Source organism: Molossus molossus, unplaced genomic scaffold (genome assembly GCF_014108415.1).
Source record: "Molossus molossus isolate mMolMol1 unplaced genomic scaffold, mMolMol1.p scaffold_m16_p_18, whole genome shotgun sequence".
Classification (NCBI taxonomy): Eukaryota; Metazoa; Chordata; class Mammalia; order Chiroptera; family Molossidae; genus Molossus; species Molossus molossus.
This window is the reverse complement of record NW_023425353.1, coordinates 24,531,366-24,551,814: the sequence shown is the minus strand read 5'-3', so window position 1 is coordinate 24,551,814 and position 20,449 is coordinate 24,531,366. Positions and strand designations below refer to the sequence as shown.

Genomic DNA, 20,449 nt, shown 5'->3' with positions numbered 1-20,449 from the left:
CTTGAGCACTGGAGGGACTTGAGGGGATCAAGGCTAAAGATGCCACCCTGTTTTGTAATCGTCCTTTTTCTTGTCTGTCCCCTTTTGACAACCACCAGGCTATAAGCTTAGAAGTGGCAGAAAGGGTGGCTGTTGACCTGGGGTCCCTAGCACTTTGCACTAGGTTTGGCATATGGTTGGCACCCATTAAAATGTTTGTTGGATTAATCAATAAAGGTCAAGTGATCATTAGAGTTGCTCTGGGGTGGGGGTGGTGGGAGGTAGGGAAAAGGACATTTACCGTCTGGCTGCCTCAGGAGCTTGGTGAGTCCATCTGGGCTAAGGGCCACCCTCTCCTGTCCCTGGAGCGTGGCCCAGTATTGCTGAGAGGACAGTGTGGATTCCCTGCCTGGGGCATTGGGACCACAGAGGCTGAAGCACTGGCTTACGAAGTGTGACCCTTTCCAGCAGTATTGGCATCCTGAGTGGCTTATCGGAAATGCAAAGCCGGCCCCGCCCCTACACCTGCTGAATGAGAAACTCTGGGGGCGGGGCCCAGCAATCTGTATTTTAACAAGTCCGCCTGGGTATTCCGATGACCATTCATGTTTAAGAGTTGCCCAGCATGATGATGCTACATTGTTCACAACTCACTTTCAGGCCATGCTGGCCTTCCTGACCCTTCCTCTTCCCCAGAGTAAGATCCATATTCCACCGCCCTTTCCCCGCCAGGCCTGGCCCAAGCTTGGCTTGTCCTTTCCAAGGCCTGGAGCTGGGATTCCTTCCTGAGCAGGAGTGTGGTGTGGAGGGACACACAGGGGGCCAAAACCTGCCTCTGGGGGAAGGTGGATGTTCTCCATCAAAGTGGATAGTCCTAGGAAGCCAGAGGTTTCCTGGGACTAAGGCTTTTTCTTTCTCCGGAACAGTGTTTTCTAAAATACTAGTACTTTAAGATGTATGGGAGAGACAGACAGAGACACACAGAGAGAATATGAGTGGAGTTGGGAACCACTGCCCACTCTGTACATTAGGATACGGAAGGCTCTGAAAAGTTGTGTAACAAATAAGCCTGTTGACCTCTTCCTGAATGCTATTTGACCACAGAATTGTCCCTCCCCCACAGTATCAATTAATATTTCCCCGAACGAGCACTCCTTGTTTGGAAAGACCTGTCCGGGACAGATGCCGGATCCCCTCTGGACTACAACGCTGCAGGCAGACGGTGCTCTGGAGGTGACGGAGCCCTGCTTTCTGACTCCGCAGTTTTGATGTCCCTCAGTTTCCAGGGGACACGCCTGATAAAAATGCTCTCTCTAAAAGCGTTGGTTGCTGCTCTTGGGACAGTAGCGAAAAGAAAAAAAAGCAACAGGGAATTCTATTCAAATATGTTTAAAATAAGGGAGGTCAGAATTTGAAAAGAGCTGGGAAGCGCTTGGCTAGTTACTGCATAATGCTTGGTATTCTCTGCAAAGGAGGTTCGGAGCATCTCTCGGCGTCTGCAGCAGTTGGGAGGGAGGATTCCAGGGAGCAACCCATTTGATTGCCACGAAAGTGATTTTTTGGAGGGGATAAAGCATCACAGACTTTTTTCTCACAGAGGTGGCATTTCCTTAAAAAGATGCTATAATTTAAACGCAGCCCTTCAGGTGAGTCCTAAGTACAGAAGCACTTCCGTAGCTGGTAAACTGAACCTATACATGTGCAAAGGATTCAGAATGAAAAGGTTTGCTCAGAAAGAGGTGGGAATAGTGGAGCAGGCCCTCCAGGTGGGGCTCGTGTCTTCATTCATAGCTACTCCTGTTACTGTGATGACTGTCACACAAGTAATGGCTTCCCAGTAATACTTTCCAGAGCTGCTATTCTCTTAGTGTGGTGTGCGGTGCAGATTTTCCCTGGTCGCTTGGTTGTGTGCCGTGCAAGTGTTTTGTCTTTCAAACACCTCCACATCCACGTTACCACATGCCAGTAGCTCTGCTAGATGTTTTCCATGCATTGCCTCATTTAACCTTCACAGTAAATGTTGTGACCTTTGAGGCAGGTACTGTCTCTGTGTTTCTAGTTGAAAACATTGAGTAATTTGTCTAGAGGGACACAGCGAGAGCAGGTTCAGTAGCATAGCCAAGATTCTAATCTCGTGTCATCTGGCTTCAAAATGCGAGATTGCTTTTAGCTGCGTGACTTTGGGTGTGTCCTTTCACCTTTTGGGGCTGCTTTAGTGTTTCCTGAGAGTCACCCATCATCCAGACCACATGGTCCTTGAATGGGCATCAGGGGTTCCCTCCTCTCCTGCTGGTCAGCTCCTGCTCATCCCACTAGGACCAGCTCAGATTTGCCTGCTCTGGGAAGCTCCTGCTGTTGACCCCAGACCCACAGTGATCTGTGTTGCTCTGATGGGGCTCAGGGCAGATTATAGAGGAATGCTTCAGTTCGCAGTTCTCCCACTTCGGTCTGCCAGCTGCTGGAAGGCGAGGGGCCATTTTTTTTTTTATCCTCACCCGAGGACATTTTTCCATTTTTTGTTCAGGTAGAGTGGGAGGGAGAGAGAGGAACAGATATATAGAGAGAAACATCGATGTGAAAGGAACACATCGAGTGGCTGCCACCCACACAACCGACCAGGGCCGGGGACAAACTGCAACCGAGGTACATGCCCTTAGCGGGAACTGAACCCAGGTCTCTCAGGACCGCAGGCCGACGCTCTAACCGCTGAGCCAAACCGGCCAGGGCTTTCTTTTTTTTTTTCGAGGGGCCATTTTTAGCCTCTCTCTCTCTCTCTCTCTCTCTCTCTCTCTCTCTCTCTCTCTCTCGTATATATATAATAAAAACTCTATCAAAGTTTTTTAAAAACTTTAAAAAAAGTTATTTTATCATTTTTAATTTTTCAATTACAGTTGACATACAATATATTAGTTTCAGGTGTACACCCCAGTGATTAAACATTATATAACTTACTAAAGGATCATCTTGATAAATCTAGTACCCATCTGACACCATACATAGTTATTAGAATATTACTTCTTGATCCTTGCAACTTTTTCACGCAGCCCCTCACCCCCATCCCATCTGGCAACCAACAAAATGTTCTCTGTATCTATGAGTTTGTTTATGTTCTGCTTCTTCATTTATTTTATTTTTTAGATTTAATTGTTGATAGATATGTATTTATTGCCCTTTTATTGTTCATATTTTTTATCTTTTATTTTTCTACTTCTTAGAGAAGACCCTTTAACATTTCATATACTACTGGTTTAGCTTTTTCTTGTCTGGGAAGCACTTTATCTGTCCTTCCATTCTAAATGAAAACTTTGCTGGATAGAGTAATCTTGGTTGTAGGTCTTTGGTTTTCATGACTTGGAATACCTCTTGCCAGTCCCTTCTGGCCTGCAAAGTTCTGTTAAGAAATCAGCTGACAGTTCTTATGGGAGCTCCCTTGTAGGTAACTAACTGCTTTTCTTTGGCGCTTTTTAAAAAGATATATGTTTTTATTGATATTTTTAGAGAGAGAGGAAGGGAGAGAAAAATAGAAACATCGATGTGAGAGAGAACATCGATCAGCTGCCTCTTGTACATCCCCTACTAGGGATCAAGCCCGCAACCCAGGCTTGTGCCCTGACCGGGAATCTAAATGGGACCTCTCAGTCCATGGGACAATGCTCAGTCCACTGAGCCACACCGGCTGGGCTCTGGCCATTTTTAAGATGGGCTGTTTTTAAGATTCTCTCTTTGTCTTTAACCTTTGACATTTTAATTATGATGTATCTTGGTGTGGGCCTATTTGGGTTCATCTTGTTTGGGACTCTGTGTTTCCTGGACTTGTATGTCTATTTCCTTCATCAGGTTAGGGAAGTTTTCTGTAATTTTTTCAAGTAGGTTTTTAATTTCTTGCTCTCTCTCTTCTCCTTCTGGTACCCCCATTATGCGAATGTTGGTATGTTTGAAGTTGTCCCAGAGGCTTCTTACACTACCCTCACTTTTTTGGATTCTCTTTTCTTTTTGCTGTTCTGATTTTTTTTTATTTTTTATATTTCAAATTGCTGATTTGATTCTCAACTTCATCTACTCAGTTGATTCCTTGTAAATGATTCTTCATTTCAGTGTATCCTTCATTTCTGACTGGTTCTTTTTTATGATTTCCATGGTTTTTTAATGCTGTTGAAGTTCTCATTAAGTTCATTGAGTATTCTTATAACCAGTGTTTTGAACCCTGCATCTAGTAGATTGCTTGTCTCCATTTTGTTTAGTTATTCTTATGTTCTTTCATTTGGGACATGTTTCTTTGTCTCCTCATTTTGGCAGCATTCCTATGTTGTTTCTATGTATTAGGTAGAGTTGCTATGTCTCTTAGGCTTGGTAGAGTGGCCTTATGTAGTAGGTATTCTATAGGGTTAAGTGGCACAGACTCCCCGATCACCCAGGTTGGGCACTCCAGATGCACCCCTATGTGTGGGCTGTGTATACTCTCCTGTTGTAGTTGAGCCTTGATTGCTGTTGGCAAGTCAATGGGAGGGGTTTACACTCAGACTGATTAGCTGCAAGGATTGGCTGCGACCACTGACCACTGTGGAGGGTCAGCTGTGCAGAAGCCCACCCCATGGAGCAGGACTTACTTCAGTGGGGTTCTGGTGCTCGCTGAGCCCACCCTTTGAGTGTGTAGCTTGTGGAGGTGGTTGGGTGGTGCTTTGATGTGGCCTAAAGCTGTCCACTGGGTGCTCTGGCTCTGGGGCTTCCCAGGAGTTGCAGGCCAAGGTCAGCTGCTACTTGTGTTCTGTCTGGGGCCACCCAGCATGAGCATGAGCTACAAAGTGATCTGCAGATGGCTGCTACTTGTGCTGGGCTTGGGGGTGCCCAGGAGAGGCCCAGCTGTGAATCAAGGCTGGCTGCTGCTGGTGCTGGGCCCGGGGCCACTTAGTGAGTGGTATAGGGTACTCTGAGGCCATATGCTAGTTGTTTGAGAGATTTTAGGAAAGTCTGAAGCATCAGCCAAAACAGGTCATTCGTATGGAAAATCCAATGGAAATAGCTCTGGGGGTGGGCTGCAAGTTGGTGGGGGAGGGGGCAAGGTCTCAGGGAATCACCAGTGCGGGGCAAACCATGTGAGCCAGGTTGATGGAGACTCAGATATGGTGCCTGCCTGCTGGCTCTGTGTGTGTGTGTTGGGGTGGGGGGTGGGGGGCTTTCAGAAAAGGAATAGTGGCCTCTGCCAGCACTTCTGTCTGGGAGAAAGCTGCCCCTCCAGCTCTCGTCCTGATGCCAGACAATTCATTTCCTCCCCTTGTGTCCCTGGTGCCTTTCAAACTGCTGCCCCAGCACTGGAGCTCAGAAGGCGTGAGTCCAAGTTAATCTGTGCGTGGGCCCTTTAAGAGGAATGCCGGAGACTCTAGGAGCCTCAGTTTCCCTCAGCCACAATCCCCACTGGTTTTTACAGCCAAAAATAATGGGGACTTCTCTTCCTGGCATCGGAACCCTGGGACGGGGTGGGGGGTCTGGTGTGGGGCTGGGACCCCTCACTCCTCAGGGGGGATGTCCACAGCTGAAATGTCCTTCCTGATGTTTATCTGCCACACGTGGGTGTGGGACCAGCCTTCCGCATCTCTGCCCCTCCTACCAGTCTCGATGTGGCTCCTTTAAATCTCTAGTTGTAGGACTTTCACTCAGCTCGATTTCAGGCGGTTCTGAATGACGGTTGTTCTGTTGTTAAGTTGTAATTTTGATGTCTCTATCAAAGTTTTTTGAATGAATAACTGGAAAGTCCAAATGATGACAAAATGCTTTCTTCAGATACATGAAGAAAATAGACTTATTTTGTGCGGCTGCAGGAGAGAAGTGAGGTCCAAAAGAGCATTTTCAGAGAAGCCAATTTCAACTCAACCTTGAGTGCATTCCAGTAGCCAGAGCTGTCCAGCACACAGCGGGCTGCCAGGGAGGCCTGAGTCCTGATGGGTGGAGGTGTGTACTCAAAGGCCGGGTGTTTTAGGGACGCATTTCTGGAATGTGATGGATGGTCAGAATGCATCGTTGCTCCTCAGAATGAGGGAGAGATCACTGATAGCACATGAACCATAAATACCAAATTATCTTTTCAATTCCTTTTCCATCTTCATGGTTGCCTCAAGGAGAAAGTCTCAGTTTGGTACCAGTGTGTTGCTAACGCCTCTCTAATCTCCCTTTTTATAAACGGAGGGCAGACCTCAGGCATCAGCCTCTGCCTGGGACTGGTGATACGGTTTTGTTTTCCTTAAGCTTGCTTTTCCAGTTACCTTTTATTCAGGCCAAGGGAGGTTGGTTTTTTACATGTTATTTTAACTAAGACTAGGGAAAGTCCTTTATAAATAAGTTCAGAATAGAGGACAACCAACAGGGAGGTATTGAGCGTGGTGTGTGCAGGAATGGCAAAAACCCGGAAGCCATTGGCAGCCCTGGGCCCCTTTAGCTCCTCCTGGAAAGTGAACATCTTTCACTGCGACCCTCTACACCCTCCGACTTCCTCTTTTCGTGGCTGGCTGGGATTTTAAGGCAGGAGGCTCAGCCTAAAACGTGGTCTTTGCAATGGCTACAGCCCCTGTTGCTCCTTCCAGTTTTTCCTTCTGGTCCTTTCCCAGATGCCACCGCAGGTTTCCTGGGATCCTCAGAGACCATAATCAGTCACTTCCAAAGTATTAACCAGGATGTGATTTATTTATGTGTGAGATGCTTGATACATGTGACACAGTATATAATTTAAATTTTATCCTAAAATGAAAAGTAGATGTGGTAATAAAGGAGATTTTAACAAGCTATAATAAGCAAGGGCTTAGTTTTGAGTTGATTCCTTTAGGCAAATAGGATAATAATGATCTTTGACGGTTGTACAATACCTAACCCTTTGCAAAGTGCCTCCCCAGCCATTAGCTGCTTAAGTCCTCCCGAGAATCCTTTTGGGGCTGGGGGGTGTCAGGGAAAATGTCATCATCCCCATCTGACAGGCAAGGGACCTGAAGGTCAGCCAATGTGAGCCTAGCTTAAGATCCTCAGCTAACCAGTGAAAGAACCGGGCAGAGGAGCCATGGGTCAGGGCCCTTCATCAGCCTAGCATTGTACACACCATGTGATGCACCCATTTTGCAGGAGGATAAACCAAGGCAAAGGGGGCTTTGGAGGGAAAGAGAAGAGGAGGTTGGTCAGGCATTGCCTGGAGGCAGGGATTTTCATTCTGGTATCAAGAACACATTCAGCAAGTTCAGGGGGAGCTCAAGGATAATACACCAGACCCAGTGCGCCATCACTTTGAGGTGCGAGGAACGAATGAGCGAGGGAATAATTTCCCCCCAGGGTGCAGGGGAGTCACAGGACTATTTGCACTGGGCCTTGTGGTACATGTAAGAGTTTACGGGGGGGGGGGGGGGCGGGTAGTAATGGGAGGAAGAAAACCAACATTTATAAAGAACCTACCATGGCCATACATCTGCATACATACACCAATCATTGGATTTCCCCAACAACATAGTGAGGTGCTGGTGGTAATAATAGTGATGATAAAGATAATTATTGTTATATGCTGGTTTTGAGGCTAATAGCAACCCATGAGTTACCTCACTTAATCCTTAAAGTGCCACTGTAAGGTAAGTGTTATCAACCCATTTTGTAGATCAGGCAATAAAAGATTTAACTAACTTCTCAAGTTCACCCAACTGTGGAGGGACAGAATTGATGTGTGAACTCCAGCTTTGACTCCATAGCACCCCAGCGTGGTTAGCAGAACCTGCTTCAGCCAGGTCACCTGATGGAAGTTGTCCTTCCCCTTCTGAATTACTTTGTCTCAGGGCTGGCATCAGCCAAAGGCAGCTTGTAAGTCAGTGGGTTTCAACTGGCATGAAAGGGCTCCCCACACTGGAGCCTCATGCCTGCTGTCTCCCACGAGGTGGCTCCAAGGCAGAGCCCTGCATCAAACTCCTCCCCTTCACCTGGATGGCTGCTCGGCCTCCCACCTGGCCTCCCTGCCCCTGTGATCACATCACTAGCCAATCAGCACCTTCATGCAGCCTTGACCCATGAGGCCCTTTGTGATCTGGCACAGCTAGCTGCCCCTGCTTCCACCGTGCCCGGCTTCACCCCTGTCCTACCCAGATAGCCTTAGAACAACCCATGTCTGACCTCACAGCTTCACACTCAGACTTCCCTCTGGTGCAGGATACTCTTATCTCTTTGCCCTTTCCACCTGGCAAACTCTTACGTGTACTTCAAGGTCCCATGCAAATGTTCCTGTGAGTCTCCCTCCACCCTGAGGCAGAATTAACCCTCCTTCCCTCCCTCACTCCTCTGGCATCTGGTTCTTCAGAGAGCATAACATAGTAGACATTTTACTCTCCCCTGCAGCGTCTCTCCCCCCTTCTTTTGATAATAACATCTAGATTTTCCTCTGGGGAATCCACTGGGCAATGGTGAGCCTGTGCCCAGCAGTGCATCATCTTGGCTACAGAGCTTTCATCCAGGGAGATGCCATTCCAGGCCTTTTGGTGGAACACCTGGGGAGAAGGTCTCCTTCTAGGGGGATTATTAGCAGTCGGGGTATTTTTGGTCTGGAGAGGGCCTGCCTGAGAGTGAAGCCAACAGAGAGAGGAAAGCAGAACCAAGGAATGGAGAGAGTAAGATTAGGTCCCGATGACATGCTCTTAGCCCCTGGATCCAGCTATGCCTGAGGCCATCACTTCCTAGTTCTTTATATTTTTTGATAAAAATTTTTGATTCTTTAAATTTCTCCTCCTCTCATTACTATCATTTTTGCTTAAACCAGTCTGAAGTATTTCTGTTGCTTCAACTAAAGGTGTTGATAATTCTTGGTTGGTGTTAATTTCATTACTAGGTTGTGAACCTTCTCAGGACATATCCAATTATCCTTTTAATCCTCTGTGACTAGCACAGGGTCTAGCACATAAGATAAAAACATAATTAGAAAAGTGAGTGAATGAATGAATGAATGAATTGGATTCTGCCAAGGGCTATGGAAGGATACGAGGAAATAAAAGAGATTGTTTCTGCCTTCAAAAGGATTATAGAATAGAGGTAATCAAGTAAAAATGAGGTCATTAATGTGGGCCCTAATTCAGCATGACAGATGTCCTTATAACAAGGGGACATGTGGACAGACACAAACGTACAGGGAGAATGCTACGTGACCATGAAGCAGAGATCGGGATGATGTGTCCACAAGCCAGGAACACTGCAGATGGCCAGCACACCACCAGAAGCCAGGGAAAAGCCATGGAACACAGTCTCCTTCACAGTCTCAGAAGGAGGCTTCACAGCCTTCACCAGCCCTGCTGGCACCTTGAGCTCAGACTTCTGGCCTCCAGAACTGTAGATGGTACGATTCTGCTGTGTAAGCCACCCTGTGTGACACTTGTTACAGCAGCCCTGTGTACAGCAGTACCTGCCCAGGTGCTCACCCTGTCCTAGGACTGGCTCCTGCAACCTCTCGGCCTGTCTCTGCCTGTCTCGCTATCCCATACTCTGGCCTCCGGCCATACTCACCTCTTAGTTCTAGAAGGTCCTCATGCTCAGGGAGCCTTCACACTTACTGCTGGGAGCGGTCTCCCTTATCCCTGTGTTGTATTGAAACCCACCCATCTTTCTGGTCCCAGCTCATCCTCTGGGCACTTTTTACTTATTCGGCCAGCTCTGTGCCCAGCCCTGTGTGGCACCAGAGACACAGTGGTGAGCTAGAGAGGAGTCAAAGACCAGAAACGAAGTAAAGGACTAGGACAGAGCTTAGGCTTGGTCGTGCTGCCACGACAGAGAAATAGAGTGGTGTGCTCGAGACCCGGCTGCCACTGCATGTCAGGGATGGCCTTGACTGGCAGTGGCTCGTCTAAGGTCTCAGCGACAGGAAGGACCAGCGTGGTGAACTGATGCCCACCTCCACCTTCCCCGGGTGGACTCTCAAGTGTGCGTTTTCCCGTCAAAGCCCCTACCACTGTTGCAGTTTCCGATCTATTTACGTGACTCCAACATCTGATTGGCAGCGGAGGCTCCCCCTGCGTTACAGCATGCATCCGAGAGCATGCTCATTTTGCTTACCACTGCCTGACACAAAAGATGGCACTCAGTTAATATTTGCAGAATTAATGATTCATACTCCAAGACAGGGTAATGGATTCCCTTTCTTTCTTGGGGTAGCAAGAGGTTAACAATGCCTTTTTGGCCCTGGAACTATCTGAGGGAGCACTTTTCAGAGGCAGCTTTGCTGGCAAAGGCCCAAGCAAGCCCAGTGTAAAACCGAAGAATGTTCTGAAAGGGAGCAGGAAGCCACAGGCAGGGTCTTGGTGTCTAGGGGACAGTGTCAGCTGCAGGAGCTCGCCTCCGTCCCTGAGGGACCACACTCCCAGGGCAGTAGATTTGGATCCGTCTGCAGTGTGGAGCTCTGCAGGCCTGGAAATGGGTTCTGTTTGCTAAGCAGAATTTTCGGCCCCAGCTGAGAAGCCGGAGAAGCTGGCTCACTGCTAATTTCATTTTCTGAACTCACCAGCTTGGCCAGGCCTCCTCCTCTAGCTGGTCTCGTGGCGCCTCAGACCCGGCTCCTCTAGCCAAAGAAAGAAAGCTGTGACTCACCAGAAATTTTCATTGCTATTTTCTGGCAAAAAAATAACAACATATATATATATAAATGCGCAAGTTCTCGCAGTATGCCTTAGCTCAGCAGTTTCCGCCTGCTGCGGAGATGCTCGGATGCTGGAGTGGAAAAGGAGAAAGGCTGCCGGAGACGGGCCTCAGAGAGCAGACTGCAGGTCCAGGTTCATTTCGACGTCCTCCTGGCGTGCGGCCGCAGCAGGCACAAATGGCTCTCAGGTCCGAGGGGTCCCACTTCCAAAAAGGACAAGTGACCCCCTGAAAAGGGAAGGATAAAACCGAAGGCCCCAAAGACCAGAGTCTAGCTCTGCCATCGGTGGCCTGGGTGCCTCTTTCTGCCGTCCCTGAACCATCCAGAAGGCCAGCAGGACGGTGACCAATGTGCTGGTCTTGCCGGTGCACCTGTCCCCCGCCCCTCCTTGCTTTCTGGGCTGCAGCCACACTGGCCTTTACTCGGTTCCTTACAGTCACTGAGTTCCCTGCTCCTCAGGGAGCCTTTGCCCATGCTGTTCGCTCCGCCTGGGACTGTCTGCCCCAAGTCCACACTCCCGATCCTCTTCACCTTGCTCCCTCCAGCTCTTCCCTCAGAGCTCAGCTGAAAGACCCCTTCCCCAGGGACACGTCGCTGGCCCCCGGAGTCGGCCGGGCTCCCTTGTTCTGGGCTCCCATGACACCAGGCTCTCCCCTCCAGCACTTTCTGCAGTTTAACTCCACACGTGTTTGCCGATCTCTCTGAGGGTTATCACCTCCCTCACTGGGCTGAGCTCCGTGTCAGCTTCCACGTTTGTCTTCCAGCCCAAGCATTTGCAGCTGGGTGTTCCGTGTTCGTGTCACCCCACATCCCCCTCCCCGCCCTCGCGCTGGCCTGCTTCCCTCTTCTCAGTAAAGGCCACCCCTGCTCCCCCAGGGCCCGGCCTAGAACACCTGGGAGCGGTCCTGATGGTCTTTCCTCCCTCTCAGCTCCAGCCCTAACCGCAGTCAGGCTCCAAGTCCGGTCAGTTTACCACCCAGGTGTTCCGTGGACTCCTCCCCTCCTCCCCTGGCCCTGCGGGCCCAACTTCTCATGGTGGCCACAACAGAGTTTGAAGATTCAGTTTCACCCTTTCACTGCCCTGCTCCAGACCCTTCGCTGGCTCTCCGCCAACCTCAGGACACAGCTCAAACTCTCCAATGGGACTTCAAGGCCCTTAGCTATGTGGCCTCTGCCTAGTTCTCCAATTCATTCCTCACCCCACCCGACCCCCCAGAACACCATGCTGAAGCCCCCCCCCACCTGTTCAGCTCACCAGCATGCTCTCTGCCTCCACCTGGGCCTTTGATCATCACATTTCTCTGCCCTGAACGCTCTGCCCTATAAAACCACTCCAGCCTTTAGTTCTCAGTCTAGAATCTGCTTCCTCCAGGATGCCATCCATGTCCACCTCACCACCACTGCCTTTGTCCACAGCCTCCTTCTCGTCCACAGCCTTTGGGCAGCGCGAGGGCGGGGAGGGGGATGTGGAGTGACACTGCCTTTGTCCACAGCCTCCTTCTCGTCACTACACATGTGAGGCTGTACCATCGTCTTCTTTCCTTGGGTGCCCCCCTCACTAGAGTGGAAGGCTTGTGGGATCAGGGTCCTGTGCTCTGGTCTCTGCTGCATCCACAGCCTCCAGCGGTGCCTGGCACAGGTACCGGGCAGCCAGGGCGTGAGTGACAGCCCAGTGAACCGAGGCGTCCGTGCTCCCAGTAGCTGCTCACTGGGACAAGCCCTTGGTTGCTTTCAGGTGGCTTTCTCCTCCCTGCCTGTACCCAGTCTGCCTCCCCGTAATTCCATGAAGACTGCATGGCCTCCTGCCCACAGCTTCTCAGAAGGACAGCGCTGGCCTTTCTGTTCTCTCTCTTACACCTCCCTGACCAGGTGGCCTAGTCAATGGTCCCTGAGCCATCCCAGCACTTCTGCACCCTTTCAACATGTTTTTCCTCCCCTGCCCCCAAAAACTCACCTTCTGGCTGTGACTCCCATAAATTTTGCACACTTAATTCCCTGATGCTGTGAGATAAGCCTCCAAAGTAATTTAGGTAACAGCTTATCTGGTCTCTCGTTTACTCTCATCTTTCCATTTTCATCGCCGCCCAGGCAGCCATGAAAAACGGGATCTGTGAAGTATTTTCTGCCCAGACCTATTCCTCCCCTTGCTGTTCTTATCTTGGTTCATGTCATCAGCATCCACCCAGTCGCCTGAGCTCTGAACCTCTAAACCTCAGAATCAACATCTACTCCTCCCTCCTACTCTCTTTCTAGGCTGTCTCCAGGATACCTGCTCCCCTGTTGGGTCTCTCAAGTCCAGCTTCTTTGGCCACCATGCAGGCCCTCATTATCTCTACTCTCCTAGACTAAGCTCACCTCCTGACTGGTCCTCTTGTCTCCAGCTCCATGCCTATGCCCACACCAACCTACCCACCCATCAGCTACTCATTTATTCACCCACCCATCCACCCGTCAATCCACTCACCCGCCAACTCATCTACCCATCTACCCACCCATCTACCCACCCATCTACCCACCCACCCATCCACCCACCCATCCACCCACCCATCCATCCTTCCATCCTGCCTCTATCCTTCAATCTCCTCTCAGTGATCTTTCTAAGACACACATTGGTTAGATTATACATCTGCTTAAATAACTTCCATGACTCCTCATTGCCCACAGTGGGCATTTTAAAATCTGGATACACATTAGAATCCCCTAGAGAATGTTTTCAAAAATACCGATACCAAGGCTCTACCCCTAGAGATTGACTTAATTGGTCTTGGATGGGACCTGGGTCTTGGTGTTTTTAAAAGGTCCTCAGGTGATTCCAGTACAACTCAGGTTGAGAACCATGTGGCCTAGAGGATGAAGTCCCAACTCATGAGCCTGGCGTTCAATGCCCACAGCCCCCCATCAAGCCCTGAACCTGTCTCTCCAGCCTCCTATCCTGTCGGTCTTCTCCTGCCACATTTGGAGTTTTTGCTGTGCTGAGCTACTTCTCTTTGCATCCACAGTTCCCTCTGCCTGTAATTCCATTTTTCTCTGCCTCTCTGTTTGGAAAACTCTTACCCATTCTTCAAGACCCAGCATGAATGTGACCTTTTTTTATGGGTCTCTCTTCTGTAGCATCTCCTCTGTGTCAGGCATGTTGCTGGGCACTGGATGTGGCCACTAAAACAAACGGTCTCTGCTCTGACAGAACTTACAGGTGAGCAGGATGGAAACCCCTTAAGGCAGGTGTTCTCAAACTTGAGCACATCCGAACCACCTGGAGGGCTGGTTAAAACACAGATGCTGGGCCCACCCCCAGGGCTTCTTATTAAGTGGTCTGGAGTGGCCCTGCATTCCAATAAATTCCCAAGTGATGCTGCTGCTGCTGTCCTGGGATCGCGCTCGGAGGACCTGTGCCCTGGAGGGTGGTTACAGGCAAGCCCTCTGTGGAGGTATCATTTAAACTGAGACCTAGAGGAAGGAGGCGGTCGTGACCAGAGCAAGGGCTAACTCCTGCCAGATGGAGGGAACGGGCGAGTGAAGGCCTCAGGTGGGGAAGAACTCTGCCTGAAAGGGGAGCACAGGAGGAGAGCGGCGCCTTCTCTACCTTCTCACGCAGAACAGACGCTTTATCGCCTTCCACTGTCATGTTTTCTTCTGCCTCCAAGGCCGGTCTGTCACGTTCCTCCGCAGCCCACCTGAGACCTGATAGGAGGTAGACGGCGAGGGACTTGGGTTGGGTGGTTGCATTTTAGTGTTCTGGCTTTGTCTCGAGGCTATAAGCAAAGGAGGAATCTGTTTGTTTCTCCTAAGCAGCGGTCTCCTCCCTTTTTCTTGGAGAGTTGCCAGTATATCTACCCTCTATCTGCACTAAATTCCCTTCTCCCAAATTTCTGCCCATTTCGTGCACAAAGAAAATTCCTCCAAGTCAAGTGGCAGGGGCCACCTTCCCTTCCCAAGCTCGGGGTTTGGGCAGGGTGAGAGTGTGGGGGCTGTGGGAGCCCAGAGGCCCCAGGGCTGCACCCTCCAGCACTTGCACTTGGCTTTGAGAGGATGATGCGGTCACAGTGAAAGTCAGCCGACTTCCCTTTCGGGGCCAGCCCTCGCGTAGGTGCCCCCCCCACCGCCACCCCCCCCCCCCCAGGGCGTGGGTGGAACAAGGCAGGCCTGGGGCACCCTGAGCAGATCACTCTCAGGTGGAGGATGGGCTTCCCCCCCCACATCCTGCCTTTCCAGCATCTCCCTTCCTCCCTGGAAAGCAGTGTAAGGGAAGAGGCAGGGTCAGAGGGCAAGATGGGACATGGGATTGGTGAAGGGGGAGGGGCGGGGTTGATTTTGATTTCTAATTGCCCTTCCCCCTTTCTTCCTGGAGAATAAGATATATCGATATCAGTGTATCTATATGTACCTGTCTATATCTATCCCCTTCACTGAGGCAGACAGAGGGGCCTTTGAGAGAGAGATTCCCCCATTTCAATGTTTGGAAGCATCCCATTTCCCAAGCTTTGGGAAACAATGGGACCCTCAGAGTTTCCGATTCAGCAGGTCTGTAGTGGGGCTCGGGAATCTGCATTTCTAACAAGACCCCATGTGCTGCCGCTGTTGGTGGTCTGAGACCCCTGTGAGAAACCCTGTTTCAGCATGGTGCTGCCCAGCCGGAAGATGCTGGGAATCTCCGTCATTACAGGGCGAAGATGTGCTGGCCTTGAATGTACTTGGCTCAAAGCAGCTTCCTTAACCTCTCCTCCCAAATGCAGACCCTGAAACCCTCCAGGCCCATAGCCCTGGGGGAGGACAAAGGGGACCCCAGGGGGTCGGGGAGGCAGGGAAGGGAAAAGGAAGTGTTCACATTTCTCCCCACTGCATAGCTCTAGAACTCATGCCAGTGTTTCAGACACGACGGGTTTAGTATTCCGTGGCCCTGGGGAAGGCAGCTCCTTCCCAGAAGGGAGGGCCGCATGGAGCAGATGCCAAATGCAGTGGGAGAGTGGACGGGTCGGACTTGTCAGAGACATGGGCTTGGGCCCCAGCACTGTCTGGGACCTGGAGAGGATCACTTCAGCTTTCGTAGTATCCGTTTCCCCAGCTGTGCCTGTGTTCAAACAGAACCGAGCTTGAAAGGGCCGCGGTGAGTGACACTAGAACACCGTCTGGATGATAGTTCCAGTGAAGCCCACGCGAGCTGTCTTGGTTTCCACAGGAAGGACCAGTACCTCCTCTCGCCGGTGAACTGCTGGTATCTGGTCCTGCATCAGACCAGGCGGGAGAGCCGAGACCATGCCACCCTCAATGACATCTTCATGAACAACGTCATCGTCCGCCTCTCACAGATCAGTGAGGATGTCATCAGACTCTTCAAAAAGGTGGGCAAGCAGGCCACACTGACCTGCCGGGGTCTCTGCCCCAGGCTGGCCATGGCAACACTGTGCCAGCCAGGGTGGGATTGGTTTGGGGACACGAGATCAGGAGGGCAGGTGTTGAAGGGTGCAGGGGGCAAGGGCCGGACTGGGCATCCCAGATCCTGAGTTTGAATCCTGGATATGGCAGTGGCTCAGCCACTTGAGCAACCACCACAAAAGTAAAAACCTTTTCATGATAAAGTAAGTAGTACACGTTCATTGTAGGAATTTGGAAAAGTAGACATGAGCATAAAAATTAAAATCACCGAAATGTTATGTCAATTCGGTGTCATAGGTATTTCTTTATATGTACACATGCAAACACGTTCCTCTTGAGTGCTCATGTTCTCACATTTTGCATATGCACTTTCCCAGTGAGACCAGCCTGCATATGATTTCACTATCTGCTTATGTCTCCTAAAATTTATATAACGCTTTACAGAATTTTCCCATGGCAGTAAATATATTTCTGTAACGTTTCTGAATGACTACTATTTCATTATAGAATGCATCCTAATTTATTTCACCAATGTTTTATTGTTGACTACTTAGGTTATCCCATTCTTTCACACTGGTAAACAATGCTTCTGCGAGCAGTGTTGTATATACACCTTGGTCACAGTCACCGCTGTTTCCCAGCATCAGTTTTGATCATACGAATTTTAGGTTCAAAAGTTTACTTGATTTTAAGTCTTTTAACAGACTGCTCAGTTGCTTTCAGAAAGGTTTTACCCGTGTAAAGACCCAGAGGCTGAGTGGAGGGAGCAGTCTCGGTTTGTGCCCCCAAGGCCTCTGTGTCCCAAGGCCCCTGTACCCCAAGGCCCGTGCACAGTGCCGAGCAATCACTGGGCGCTGTGTGAATATCTGCAGAGCTGAGCTCACTTCTGTGAACCTCAGTTTCCCATCCGTAAAGTGGGCAAGTCCTTTAGTCTCTGAGCCTCATCCTCAGCTTCGCGGATGGAGTTAAGATCCACCATCGTGAGCAGCAGGGTCAGGGCAAAGGAGACAGTGCGTGTGAGGGAGGACGGTGCTGAGAGCTGGTCCGGGGTCTTTGGGTCCAGAATTATTGCAGTTCCTGGGGTTATAATCCTGGTTCCACCCTCAGCTTTCCACCTTTAGGCTTTTCCTTTTACCCTCGTTGCTTCAGTTTCTTCATTTGTGAGATAGGGATAGAAATACCCACTGGGCAGCTGGGAGGGTTAAGAGGGTTTTTCATTTCAAGTAAAGCGTGGAAAACGGCGCCTGGCGGCTAACTGCTCAGGAAGGCTGGCTATTGTTACAGGAACGTACGCGGCCCTTACTGCTAAAATAACCCAGCTCATCTGTTCTTGCCAGGTGCTAATTTTAGGGATTAGGTAACCTGGGTTTCTAGAAGCACAAGGAAGAGGACACGTTGGTTTGAAATAGAATATTCTCGCCATGTCTGTATTAGGATTGTCCACTCTGAGGATGACTTCTACAGCAAAACTGGAATCACAGGTTGGCCCCCTCCGTCCACACCGTATGCTCTGGAGTCCTCCTGGGGCTGTGCTAATGAAACATGGTCTAACTTTAATATTTGCTTAAGCATAATTAGGAAGGTAAATACATTGCAATAAAAAAACAATCCCACAGCACTTTGCAAAGCCACACTGAAGTGATTCAGGTCACTCGGTCCCATCACAAGCCTCTGCCTGCTGCCACTGTCACATCTTTTTCCCTGGGTGGGAGTGACTCAAAGAGAAAGGGTCATCGGGGCCTTTAGGAAATGAAGGGTCTTTTTCCTGAGCTGAGCCCAGGGACAAGTGAGATAAATCTTTTCAGTTCTCATTTAAGCTGACAGCAGCTTCACTTGTGATGGAGGTTAACAGGGTGGAAAATAATGAAAAAATGTCTACAGCTGAGCTCCTGGCTGCCTTGTTACCAGGCCTGTGCCTGCGGAACAAAGGAACTGACCCAGCCCTTATGGGCCAGGAGAGAGATGGGGACAGGGCCTCGCTGGCTGATTTAGCACAGCACGGCCCCTTTGTGTCACATCGGTTACAGAGAATCACGGCACTGAGTCTGCATCCCTTACATCACAACATTCCTGCAGGACTCCAAATGACCGCAGGGCCAGCCTCTGGTCCACTGGGGAACAGGCTCGTTATTCACCCATTTTATAGTTGAGGAGCTGAAGCCTGAGAAGGTCAAGGAGAACCCGGACTTGGTGACTTTGGGCCTGTTGTCATCACCGGCAGGAGGCAGCAGAACTGTGTCTCACTGTCTGTGTGATCCTGGCAAGTCTCCCTGGGAGTCAGTTTTCTCATCTGGGAAGTGGAGATGGTGACAATGTTTCCATCAGGGGCCTGTTTATTTTTATTTTTTTATTTTTTATTTTTTAAATAATCATCTGAGGATATTTCTTTTATTGATTTTTGAGAGAGTGTGGAAGGGAGAAGAGTGGGGGGAGAGAGAGAGAGAAACATTGATGTGAAAGAGAGACATCGATGCATTGCCTCTTGCACACGCCTCAACTGGGGCCGGGGATCAAACCTGCAACCCAGGTACATGCCCTTGACTGGGAATCAAACTCGTGACCCTTTGGTCTACTGGCTGATGGTCTCATCACTGAGCCAAACCAGCCAGGGCTCGGGAGCCTGTTTTGAAGAGTAGATATAGTCCAAGTGTCCAGCACAGACTTGGCTTCCAGTAGGTGTTCATTACATGGTGGCTCGCCAGTGATCCTGAAGAATAGAGCCTCTCTCCGTTCCTGAGATAGATAGCACTTGGCGGGTGTTCCTTCATCACCCCGAGTCATGCTCTAGCAATGCCTCTGCAGGAGCTGGGAGCGGCTTGCAGGCCAGGTCCCCTTCTTGGGCTTGGGCCTGGGGCAGCTGCCTTGACGGCCAGCTTCTCACCAATGAAGATGCTGTTTGACTTAGTAACGACCTTTTCATGAGTCTCCATTTTCGCTTTTGTAGTAGAATCTGTTCTTGTGACTACAGGAAGCACTTCGAATTTCAGAAGCCATTCTAAATGGACTTATGCACGCAGGTGGCCCTTGCTTTAAGCGTGAGGTGTGGATCCGCCACAGCAGCGTGGAACTGGATGAGATCTTAGAGGTCACAGTAGGGATCGGGACTCTTATGGTTTCAGACCACAGAAATGCAGCTCAACCTGCTTGAGGGGGGAGAGGGAATTGACCAGATCTCTAGAGCCAAGCCTGGCTTTAGGCATGGGGGGCTTCAGGGGCACAAAAGAATTCAGTCTCTCTGCAGCTGTGCTCCAATGCCCCTCCCCCCTTTTAGGGGGAACCGTGAAGGGCTCTTTTGTAGTCAGTCTCTCTCCATGTGATGACAAGATGGCCCCTGGCAGCTCCAGGCTTACATCCCACCTGCTTCAAATTCAATGGAAAGTGAGAGCTCTTTTTCCCTAGAATTGGGTCTTATGGGCTCTGACTGGCTCAGTGTGGGTCACATGGGCACTCATGCCACTGTACCTGTGTCTGGGGGATGCAGTGTGGACTGACCAGGCCTGAGAAACACACCCACTCCTGAAATCAAATGGACACTCAGCTTCACCTGATGTGTGGGGCAGAGATTGGGTGAGGGGTGGTTCTCCAGAAAAAACTGAGGTGCAGTAAATCAAGAGATGTCTCTGAGGCTTTCAGTCCCTGTCCTGTAAGAGTGATCATCCTTTCTTGGCCAGATCGCCCTCAATAAAGGGCATTCATTACCTCTCAGGACAGCTCATTCCATTTAGAGACAACCATGATCAATAGAAAATTCTCCCCAGTGTTGAGATGAAATCTTAGTGTTTCCACTCACAGGGCCTGGTCATACCCTTGAGGGCCACATAGGTGAAATCCACATGGAAACCTGTCAGTTGCTTGAAGACAGAAATCATGATCACGCACCCAGATCTTCCCCACCTCTGGGTAAACATTACAGGTTCCTGCACTTGTCCCCCTGTGACTTGGCTTTGTGTTTCCTCCCCACCTGGATACTCTCCCTGGGTCACTCTCAGGGTTTTCTCTGACCCACAGAAGTTAATATTCAGGACCATTCAGAATACTCTAGGGAGGGCTGGCCGCCTAAGATTAGAGCCGGGCTATGTTGACTCTTCACTTCTAATAATGAAATCTAAATCTGTGAGGGCGGTTTGCCTTCCTCATGACAGTCTCATCACATGGTTGACTCAACTCTCAGCTCAAATCCCCAGGTATTTTTATCCAACTGTTTTTTAATCTGGCTTATGAATTCTACACTTAGTTTTTATTTTATTTTATATTTGCCCTTTTAAAATTTTATTAGATTAGATTCTGGTCAAATGGGACCAGTGTCTTTATTTAAGTGATTTTTCAAGCAGCAATGGGGTAACTTTTCCAAGCGGTCCTAATTCCTCTTCTGTGGGAAAAGCTTGTTTTATAACTTTTCCATGTCTTCCTTTTTTTTTTTTTCATATAGAGTGGGAGGGAGAGAAAGGAGAGAGAGGGAGAGAA

The 20,449-nt window shown here is 49.8% G+C and overlaps 1 protein-coding gene across 2 annotated transcripts in view; it reads left to right on the top strand.

Moving 5' to 3' along the window:
• SRGAP3 (SLIT-ROBO Rho GTPase activating protein 3) overlaps window positions 1-20,449 on the top strand; it is a 229,625-nt gene that overhangs the window by 117,569 nt on the left and 91,607 nt on the right. For both annotated transcript variants that reach the window (XM_036267035.1, XM_036267034.1), the window contains exon 3: window positions 15,789-15,951. In XM_036267035.1, coding sequence (XP_036122928.1) covers window positions 15,789-15,951 — 163 coding nt within the window. The remainder of the gene's footprint in view (window positions 1-15,788; window positions 15,952-20,449) is intronic.